The 10989-nt window shown below is 38.7% G+C and overlaps 2 protein-coding genes across 4 annotated transcripts; both read right to left on the bottom strand.

Annotated features, from left to right (window-relative positions):
• Positions 1 to 530: 530 nt before the first annotated feature.
• Positions 531 to 3791, bottom strand: LOC103987327 (uncharacterized). 3 transcript variants are annotated; one of them, XM_018827816.2, is made up of 4 exons: positions 3327 to 3791; positions 3058 to 3231; positions 2518 to 2963; positions 531 to 991 (listed from the first exon to the last, which is right to left on the bottom strand). In XM_018827816.2, the coding sequence occupies exons 1-4, from the start codon at positions 3330 to 3332 to the stop codon at positions 739 to 741; spliced, it is 879 nt and encodes a 292-aa protein (XP_018683361.2). In that variant the 5' UTR covers positions 3333 to 3791; the 3' UTR covers positions 531 to 738. The 3 variants fall into 3 exon arrangements, with proteins under 3 accessions (XP_018683361.2, XP_009403871.2, XP_065042809.1); XM_009405596.3 differs by having other exon boundaries at positions 3058 to 3181; XM_065186737.1 differs by having other exon boundaries at positions 841 to 980.
• Positions 3792 to 3927: 136 nt separating this feature from the next.
• On the bottom strand, positions 3928 to 10941 carry LOC135676007 (isovaleryl-CoA dehydrogenase, mitochondrial). The gene is made up of 15 exons (XM_065186736.1): positions 10527 to 10941; positions 10173 to 10256; positions 10040 to 10097; positions 8520 to 8644; positions 8384 to 8428; positions 7908 to 7956; positions 7695 to 7804; positions 7269 to 7345; positions 6829 to 6879; positions 6672 to 6736; positions 5823 to 5977; positions 5687 to 5727; positions 5548 to 5602; positions 5160 to 5216; positions 3928 to 4465 (listed from the first exon to the last, which is right to left on the bottom strand). Exons 1-15 carry the CDS (start codon positions 10635 to 10637, stop codon positions 4319 to 4321), a joined length of 1230 nt encoding a protein of 409 aa, XP_065042808.1. The 5' UTR covers positions 10638 to 10941; the 3' UTR covers positions 3928 to 4318.
• Between the last annotated feature and the right edge of the window lie 48 nt (positions 10942 to 10989).

Genomic DNA, 10989 nt, shown 5'->3' with positions numbered 1-10989 from the left:
TTGGACTGGAAGAGTGATCACAACATAAAATCAATTCGATAGAGATAGAAAAAGAGAAGAATGAAAGGGTCTTACAGAGGATCCTTCCTTACCTCTTCTTTTAACAGCTATGCACACCAGAAATGACCATAAAACAGATACTGAAGCAGATTCCTACTAAATTAGTCGAGATGCAGTAGAACTCGAGCATATCGTCCGAAACAAAGCACAGTAACTGACGCTGTCCATTACTCACAGAGTAGCATCCGTAGCACAAAATAGCTTGAACTGTTTCAATGGTTCTCAAGTGAATTTGGGGACCATGCATTTTACAGTAGCAGCAAAATGGAGACTTTATAGTGTCTTGCATACAATAACAATAATAATAATAATAACAATAATAATAATAATAATAATAATAATAATAATAATAATAATAATAATAATAATCTTCAGCATTTTACCAATGTGGCATGAACTGAAACAAATAGCTGAATCTTATATCAGCTATGTGATATGAATTGTCGTCGACACTAAAGCCACACTTGTCGTTGATCAGCTCCAACTTATCAAGCTCTTATTGAAGTTTACTCGTACTTTGCAAGTTTGGATTGATAAAACCATACATATATCACCGAGCAAGACTCATTATGGTCGATACATCATCGATATAAACGTTCCAAATAGTGCATAACCAAAATAATCGAAAAGGATGATGTTCTAGCGAGCGTTGTACATACTTTTAACAGCAACTGGTGTCTAAACTTGATTGCTCTGGCGGCAAAAGGCTGCTCCACTGGAGTTTCCCTGGCTAACTAGAATCCTCATAGAGTATAGCAATTGCACTTTGATATTTCTTAGGGCATCAAGAACATCCTGCACTTCTTTGACCTCTGGTCTGCAGGCCTCTAAGTTCAGCTGTACGCTTGCTGGAACGATAGCGAGCATTCTGTCCTCTCTCTCAGCCTGATGGATTGCTGTCTCTGGCTCGGCATCACTACCTGAAGTTATGCTGTTTCAAGATGAAGTGATCATTTAGCAACAATGAGAAGCTCAAATGCAAAGAAACTTACCTTGGAAATAGGAATTTCTCCTTCATTTTTTGTGCATAACAATTGATATCGAACTACAATTATAACTGCCACTTCTTATCTAAACCAAACTGAACTTGATTTCATAACTATGATTGTTCATACAACGACCCTGATATAAACCCACAACGGTCTATCCTACGAAAGGACTCAATAAGTTATCTGAGGACAGATAGTGACTCATTTATTATATAAAATCATAATTTCTCCTTCCCTATAATTTTAAGCTGAAATTAATTTGCTAGCAAAAGCTCATCCTCTTTTAATCGGTTTCATAAATAAGATTATTTATCTCATGGCCCTTTTACAAAACTATACGAATGAATCCCCAAGAAAGGTACTCAGAATGTGGTTTTAAGTATGTCATGCTATCGAAAATCTTGTCTTTAAAATTATTTTTAGTATCACAACTTCCTTTACTCATATGAAATCAATCATACGGGTCCAACTCCCAAAGAGCAGTACTTAGAAGTTGTTCTTGAGGGCAGGTGACGGCTCATCTTCCATCAAGAGTCTTTCAGCTCATACTCAATGGGGAACTATCTTAGAGTATCATCTTTGCACCGGAAAGATATATATAATGTTTACACCTAATGTTTAGCCTGACGGTGAAGACTTGATGTTTTTGTGGATACAAGCTAGTCCTGCTGCCAATACTTTTTAAAGTCCAGAATCTAAAGAAAAGCTCATAACACGCATGTGATTCTAGAGTCAAGATCTACCTAACTTTGAGCCAAAGCCTTTGCCATATTAATATAATCTTGAAGTAAACTAAATGTGTGTGAGTAATTGTGCTCATGCAAGTACAGTAGGATTCTTTAGCATAAATGAATTGGACTTTCAGCAAGACTGTGTCGCAATCCATAACTTCATAATACTATGGGCTCAGTTAGAGTCGACGCACATCAAATTAACATATTATGTAAACTTTGCGACCTGTTGCTCAATTTGTTCACAGAACCAATCGTTGATGTACTTGAATAGATCCCTGTTTCACACAGTATCTAAGAGTAAGACTAATAAATTTGATCGACCAATAGATAGTAAGCTACATTTAGATATAAATTTGTTTCAGATTGCTTAACCTCTAAAATTTACATCTCCGTCTATTCGTTCCCTTTGTTTCGTTTTAAATGGAGTAGGTTTTGACTGAGCAAGGTAGTAAATGACACATATATAATTTATAATCAAAAGGAAATGTCATAATCATAAAAGAGCATTAGATTAATTTTTGCACAAGGCCTCTTGAATCCACATTTGTTGTGCATGCAGTCTTTCCTTATCCCAAAAACAAGCGTCTTTAGATCTCGTTCAGTATATGCTAGTACTCTTCAAGCAAACAGCTGTGCAGTTAGATGCCAAGAGAATGAGCAATGGAGGAGGAGAAGCAAAATCGAAGAATATAGGATGAAATCTAATGCTCTTTTCGACCTTTCACTTAACGTACCTCATATCGTCAGCAGGCGATTGCTGAGCACCGATGACTTGGATACAGTCTTCGTTTTGAGATTGGGCAGTTCCGACGGAACTGCAGCTCCCTTCATCTTGAGAAATCAACGGTTGATGTAAACAGATGGAAGAGCTACCAGTTCCAGAAACATTATCTCCAAGAAGATCTTCAGAGCTCGAGGATCTCAGCATCTCTTTCGCCACTTCCATCGAACCAAATTGTTGGGAATCCACCGTCGACGGTGCACCAGGTTTTTCCTGTTCTAGTCTTTGTGGGCTCAAGAAGCACTGGGAAGACGAAGAACTAGAGGAGCTATCCTGAAGGGTCAATTGGCTCCTCGCATCTTTCAGGGCTTCCAGCTTCTTTAAAGCGAGTTTGAGCCTCTTCTCAGCTCTGTTCCTGTATTTTGTCTCGTCATCCAGCTTCCTTTCTAGCTCTTCCAACTGTCAACAAATCACATAACGATACTACATACTAATAATAACAAGATAATTGACGAGGCCAAGGAGGAGTTCCTTTTTCTTTGAACCATCATACCCTTTTAGCCAGGCTCTCTGCTTCCTTCTTGGCAGCCTTGGAAGCTACTCTTTCTGCAAGAAGCCTTCCCCTCAAACAGTCTACAGTCCTCAGTCTCTCACCCTCTGATTCCCCCATCATAGCCCTTTCCAGGATTAACAACAGCAACAACAACAAAACGGAAAAGAGGAGGCTCTGTCAGTTGAGTATATATCAGAACGAAGATCATGGAACTCTGCAGAGAAAAGAAGAAGAAGAAGAAGAAGAAGAAGAAGAAGATTTTTTTCTACCTGCATTGGTTGCTAGAAGCTAGCATCCCGTCGTGCGAAGGAGACACTGTTCTCCGTTGTGTCCTTCCAAGTGCTCGATGCGGGTGTCGATCCCTTGGTAAGGAATCCCAGCGTGCGGCTGGGAAGGCACATCTCTTCCCGTGTCTTTTTCTGTACCTTCATTTGTCCGGAGCAAGCAACAGTAGTAGAAGGGAGGGTCGCAGACATTGGATTTCGAAATTTGAGCATTCAAATCTAGGCAGCGTGATCACGTGAGTACAGTGCTGATATTTTGTACTTGACGTGTGATCTTAACTTGAGGGGTGTAGTATCCAATACCATACCACATCACACCCGATGGGTGAAGACGCCGACCGAAGTCACCCATATGCTGCGTTTCTTTCCAAGCATTTGGATGCCCATTGTAACAGGAACAACGGAACCACCCAAAATTGCGATGATAACGTATTTTAATGGTGTTATGGGCAGATTCACATCTAACATCCAACTGTGATGATCGTCGTTGCAGTTGACAGTTATGTAACATCTGTAGCAGACAATTGTCATTTTCCAAAACCACTAACTATTACAGTAATAGAAGTAACAATTTCAAAACCCAACGAGCACAATATGGTTTCTGGTTATGATATGAATTATGATCAGTATTGTCTACAGCATGTAACCTAACAAAGCACAACCAAAGCACAGGTACCCTACGCTCTGTCAAACGATCTGTATCGACAGATGTCAAATTATCAACTAGCATGCAATCCCCATAAGCAACTGCACAGATTTGCAGGAAAACAAAACAAAAAAAATATCAACCACTTGGTTAAATAATCCGCAGAAAGTAATGGCGAGCATGCTAATTTCTGACACCGAAGATAGAAGATGTTGACTCGGGCAAATACCCATCAGTTTGATTGGGTTGGGAGACCTTGTATCCATTTATTTAATTCTGCATCTTTGGGCACAAAATGCCTGTTGCTTTCGAGAGAATGTAGAATTGGAAGCTAGTCTTGTTTGAAGAGTTCACGCCCAATGATCATTCGCCTGATCTCGCTGGTCCCAGCGCCAATCTCGAACAGTTTTGCATCTCTGAGAAGACGACCGGTTGGGTACTCGTTTACATACCCATTCCCACCAAGACACTGGATAGCCTGCATGTCACAGTGACCACAAAGGAATATTACCTTACTTTGCAATGAAATGGTCAACCATGTGATTTGAATGCATGCTCTAATCACAGTTGACAAAGCGTGGTCTTGGCAATTGGGCAGGTAATAGTTTTTCAAGCATACCAACAGAACCCACTTGCATGACCTATGACCTACATCAAATTGGACCATGTATACTTCTGTTATGCATACATGAAGCATTTCATTAACTAAATTTCCTCTACAAATTTTGGGAAAATAAAATTGCATGCAGTAGACATACCAAATTTCATTAACTAAATTTCCATGCACTCTAAAAAGGACCGAGTGTGGAAAGCTCAATTCGTAACTAGGAAAACAAAAACATACCAAAGTGTACCACACAAAACCAATAAAACTATAAAGCAGTGCCCATATGATGAAGCAGGAAATGATGAATTGAAGCAAAAGTTCAACATGTACAATTAATGTAGAAAATTTGTTCAAAAATAGTCCCAATGAATAGTTCTTGCTAAACTTCTGAAATAGCTGAAACTTTATCCTTTCATTCCATTCATAATTTCAGCAGGTTTTCCAACTTTGTCCACACAAAGCAGAATCTTTTTCTCACGGGATCCCAGGGAAAAGTATCAGAGAAAAGAAGATGTACTCTACTATGAGAATATAACGTGAAATCCAAGGACAAAGTTTCTAGTACCTGAAGAGCGACCTGAGTAGCCTTTTCAGCAGCCAGGAGAATAACGCCAGCACAGTCCTGAACAATTTGCATTTTGCAGATTTTAGGAAAAGAAAGTACAGTTTGTAGTCATAAGAGGATAAGAGCATGCATTTTAACAAAAGCTAGAGCATCAGAAAACATAGTAGTGATCCAGTTTTTAGATCCATCACCCCGCTAGCATGAACTGTTCAAGCTTTTAATATACTATCACTATCAAAATGAAAGCAATTTTGATATGCAAACCAGATGAATCACACATATTTACTTGTAAAGCATGAAATACTAATAAGCAAATGACAACAAATAAAACATATGGCCTTTAGCATTGTGAGGTATGGGACGGTGAAATAATGATGTTCAAACGTACCTTTCGGTCAACTTTTCCATTGTCACAGTCCCGAGCAACTGAATAAACAAATGCTCTGACAACAAGGAAAGCAATCAGTCTCTCTAACATCTTACTGCTAAAACATTAATGTATGTTGTCATGCAATTCAAAGTGCTACCTTGATGACTGTAAGGAAGTATACATATCAGCCAACTTTCCCTGTATGGATGATACATTTGGTTTGAGTCCCACAAAATTGTTCAGATCTTTACATCTTGAAGAAGGATTAAGCACAGCTTAATTGCATCTCGTACCTGTATAAATTGAAACTCTCCAATTGGGTGGCCAAACTGTTCTCGCTGTCGAACGTAAGGAATAGCTTCATCAAGGCATGCCTGCATAAGTCCGAGAGGGCCAGCAGCTAGAACAAGTCTTTCCAAATCTAGCCCCGACATCATGACATAAACTCCTGTGAGAAAGATAAGAAATTAATGGTGCAATGAAATTTCAATTTCTCTGCTGAAACATTCCAAAAGAACAAGCACATGCTTTCTAGCCATTATGCAGCATCCTAGAATAGTAGAATTCATAAAGCAAGCATCTAACCATCAAGAAAAAAGGGAAAAAGATAACATACTTCACCAAGAAATCAAATAACTACATATTGATTCTCCAAATTAACTATGCTAGTCATGAACATTGGTGCATTTGTTAACCTAGAAAGATTTCCAGATTTTCCCAAAAGATTTTAATACAAAAAAGATCTAAATGAAGAGGACAGATTTTCCACGTCAAATGCAGCTTGTTGTTGATTTCATTAATAAAATAAACTGAAGGTCATCACTGCATTCAGTTCTTGGTCTCCATAATTTTCTGCTGTCCAGGTCCCTTGAGACCGAAAATTAATATGGAAAGCCTGTATTACACATGATACAGCCCTCAGACAAACTGGGCTGAATCTTTGATAGTATGCAACTATAGATTCTACATATGTGACATAGCTTTAGCAACACTATGTGATTGACATAACTTTAGAAAAACTATGAGATTTTTAATCTGATGTATGCTAAATTTGTAAGAAATTGACTCGGTAATAATGCTCCTATATCTTTTTTCAAAATTTCTGTTTTCTGAGAAAAACTTCGAAATCTTTGTATCAGCACCTTTTCCTTCCTGTCCAAGCACATTCTCGTTAGGAACAAAGCAGTTTTCAAAGACAAGTTCACATCTGCAATACATAAGAGCTTGCTCAGATCATTTTAGAAACACATAAGGACACATGAACTTTAAATATATATCTAATTGTCAAAGAAATCATACGTATCACTTCCTCGCATGCCAAGTTTATCTAACTTCTGAGCAGTACTGAATCTGCAAGAAAATGTAGCAATCACTAGAGAAAGACTTCAAAAATAATTGCAGCAAAACCTAATGACAATTGATTACAGGCACAGATATTTTCTCCTGCAACTACAGGTATCTACTGATCTGACCCGGACAATACCATTTATTTTGATTTTTTTATTATTAGAATCTAAAATGACATTTTCAGATGACACCTTTAAACTCAGGCAAAAGGGCTAAACCTAAAGAATTTCAGCAATGTACCCTGTCATTCAATATGAACTAACAAGCAAATGATAATTCTCTTCTTCTTCAATACATAACATCTACTGCAGCTTGAAAAGGAAAAGGCTGAAGACAATTTAGACATTCAACATGAAATTTATGAGGTGAACACTAAAGAATGCTATAAGTACCCAGGCATCCCCTTCTCGATTATAAATGCTGTAATTCCTTTGGATCCAGCACTGATGTCTGTTTTTGCATAAACGACCTGCAGAAGATTCACCAAATAATTACATCAAAAGAAACCTGGGAAAAAAGGACAAAGAATGAAGAAGCTATCACTGTTGTGAAGGGATGTTTGTTGTTTTCAAGAGTTCTCAGTATTGGTACATCAGGTTGTTGAACTCATGACAGCTACAGTTGTCATGATTACACATGGGTGTGATGTTCTTGCAAGTGCAAGAACCATAAAATCGTATGTGTACATAATAAACATGTGGTCAGAACATGCTCGAGTTAAATAAAGATACTATATAGAAGTAGGATTAAGGCAGAAAATTGCATAGGCAAGTTAACAATATTTCAACTATAATTCATGTAATTAACAAAATGATTACCAAAGTTTGGGCAACAGGTCCATTGGTACACCACATCTTGTTGCCATTTATCACATAACCACCATCAACTCGATCAGCTTTGCACTTCATGCTGACAACATCGGAACCAGCTGAAGTGTTCGACAAACTCATAAGAAATTGTAGAAGCAGAAAACATTAACTACTGCTCAAAAACAAAAGAATGAAACTTAAAGCATCAGACCAATTTATTACCGTTGGGCTCACTCATTGCCAGAGCCCCTACATGCTCCCCACTGATTAGCTTCACATTAAGACAAAGAAGAGTAAATAGCACAGAAACAGGAAAATTACTGTTCATATGAAAAGTATTGTAAAAATGAATGTATGCAATTAAACATGACGCAACACTCTATAAAAAAGATTCAGCAAAATTACAAAGTAGTAAGCACAGATCTAAGTCAGCATATACAGAAAATTATTGAAACTTGAATAGGATGTTTGTCCAACATTAGTGAAAAAGACAACAAAAAGGTAACAAGTTATGGATCAAATATCAGCTGTTTACTCCTTTTTTCAAATCTTGTTACCATCCACAATTAATTTTGTAACACACAAAGCTAGCACCATATCTGTCATTTCTGTCAAATGAGGAAACATCTAAACGTTTTCAAGATTAATAACCACATTAAGAGGGAACACTAATAGTGATAAGAGGTGATGGAAAAAACCTTCAGCAAATACTTCTGCTTTTGTGCAGAGGTCCCATGCCTCACCTACAAAAAGACAACTAAATTTACAATTAGTTACATCATTAGATAATTGCCAATGTATTCTACAGTTAATAACTATAGAACTTCCATGTACCAGTTGATTTATGCATAGGTTGGAATGGGCACCATAAGAAAGGCCAACAGATCCAGAAGCACGACTAATTTCCTCCATTGCAATACAGTGATACAAGTAACCAAGTCCAAGCCCTCCATATTCCTCTACGATGAATCAACCATTTGCAAGTTAGGTAGGCGACTAGGAACAATTTCTATCTAAATGGAACATTCTGATAGATAACAAAATACTTTTTGATGACAAAACTAGTGGTATACATGAAAGTAAAACAGACAAGGAAGAAAAGTTATGTGCAATGACAGGTCTTGCTAACTTACCGTAACATTTTGTTCAGTTAGGCTGTTAAAAGTCTGTAGCACACTAATGTAGATGAATTAGTTGATTAAGTGGAACTATACTAGAAAGTCAAGAAAAATATCCTCAATTTTGGAAATTGAATCATTTCATAGATTAAAAAAAGGCCGAATAATCGAAAAATCCCCTAAGTTTGAGAATTTGCTAGAGAACGCCCCAACTTTGAAAAATTCTTGCAAAGCACTCCTGGCCGCGTGAAAAGAACATTTTGCCCTTGCCTTCTTCGGCTCTTCGCTGGCTCCTCCCCCCTGCACCGCTTCCGCCACCACCCCTGCACACTCGTCAAGGGCATCATGGGTGCCCACACCAGCCCTAATTGCCTCCACCGCTTGCCGCAGGTGACAAGCTCCTATTCGAGGCTGAGGGGGGGCGACCGACGAGACCAACCCGCACACGGAGGTGTAGACGCGATGCTTATTTGGGGCGAAAGGGGATAGTCAACGGGGCTAGCTCACGCATGAAGGCACAAACAACCAAGGGAGGAGAGGTGGCTATTGGGTTCGATAATGGCGAGGACTCCACCGTTGGTCGCTTCGATGCGTGGCCATGCCTGCGCCGCAGGCGATTGTTCGGGACGAAGGGCGATGGCCAACAAGGGTAGAATGGTCATTTTGAAGAAAAAGGGACGTTCTGTGAGATTTTTTTAAAGTTGGGACGCTATGGACTTTTTCCCAGAATTCACCCTTAAAAAATTGTGCACTCCAGGAAAGTTTTATAATTTTCTTAGAACAAATTAAGAAAGATGAAATTGGTAAAAAGTGTACTCATGTTTTCTTAGAAATCTGGTTCTCTGGTTAGTTTCTGTAGATTTCAGAATATTTGATTCAAAAGTATGATTAAAAAAACTTGGTTTTGAGAGCATGAAAACACATTTCTTCAAATGGTCACCTCAAAAATAGATATGATGATATTTTCAAGAGAATAAATATGTCAAGATCTAACGGAAGACATCAAATATACTACAAAATAGTATACTAATGTGATAAACGTAGTTCCACATATTAAATATAATAGATCTGATGTAACACATTATACTTTATTCTGGACAATTGCTTTTCAACAAGTAAAATATAAGGATCAAATCTTACCCTCATCTTCAATTTATTAGACAACTAAAAAAGAAAATTAGTGAAGCAAACTTAGAAACTCATGGAATAAAAAAGCAACAGCAGTGGCACCGTTACCTGGAGCTGTGATGCCATGGAGATCGAAATCGCCCATAAGTTTCCACAAGTTCACATCCTAAAAGACATTACACAAACATCAGATGCCACGGTGATGACTTCAGCCCCATCAAACAATCAACAGCAACACAACCTGGGGAAAGTGGTTCGTAGCATCAATCTTGGCCGCATGCGGAGCAATGTTTTCTTGTGCGAACTGATGAACGCTCTCTTTAAACTACAAGTATCACGGACACAAAAGCTCGTAACAAAATCAGAAAGGGAAAAAAGTACTTTTTAATTAAAAATAATAATCCACGGATCGCACAAAGAAATAACCAAATCAATTTGGTTATCCCGTTCTATTAATCAGCCGATCACCACCGAACCATGTTGGTATTCTAACCTTAGCCTCAACAATAGTTTAATCTCAATCAGAAATCCAACGGTAGCTCGGGAGCTTTAGCAAAAACCATATTCTGAGAGTCGGGAGGTTTAGAAACTTCACCTGCTTCTGTGTATCATCGAAGAGGAGGGAGGTGGAGAAAAAAGCCCTCTGCTTACTCCAATGATCCCAGCATAGGATAGCAGCGCGTCTGGTAGCGCGCAATCGCTGCATCTTGGAATCGATTAACCGGTAATTCCAGCGAAAACGAGGAGAGAAAAATCGCGTTATGTATGGATAGTCTTGGAACGGGAACAGAAAAAATGTCGGCGACGCGGTTTACGTTGCCATGAGATAACGATCAAGGTAGGTGCGTCGCGCATACGTTTTCCCTACTGCTACAATCTACCCTTATCCATTCCCTTCTAAAAGCAGGTGCGCCGCGTCATATGTTGTTATTGTTGGAGGCAGCGGCGAGGGCTTCCGCCGGCAGCTCTGAACTCGCCAATTGAAACCCTGGTAGACGTAAGTGCTGCCGCACAGCATGTTTGACTTGGTGGTGAACTTCGAGCCTCACATGAACCCG

Source organism: Musa acuminata, chromosome BXJ1-6, assembly GCF_036884655.1.
Source record: "Musa acuminata AAA Group cultivar baxijiao chromosome BXJ1-6, Cavendish_Baxijiao_AAA, whole genome shotgun sequence".
Classification (NCBI taxonomy): Eukaryota; Viridiplantae; Streptophyta; class Magnoliopsida; order Zingiberales; family Musaceae; genus Musa; species Musa acuminata.
Note: the sequence above shows the minus strand (reverse complement) of the source record. Positions and strands in the feature narration are given on the sequence as shown.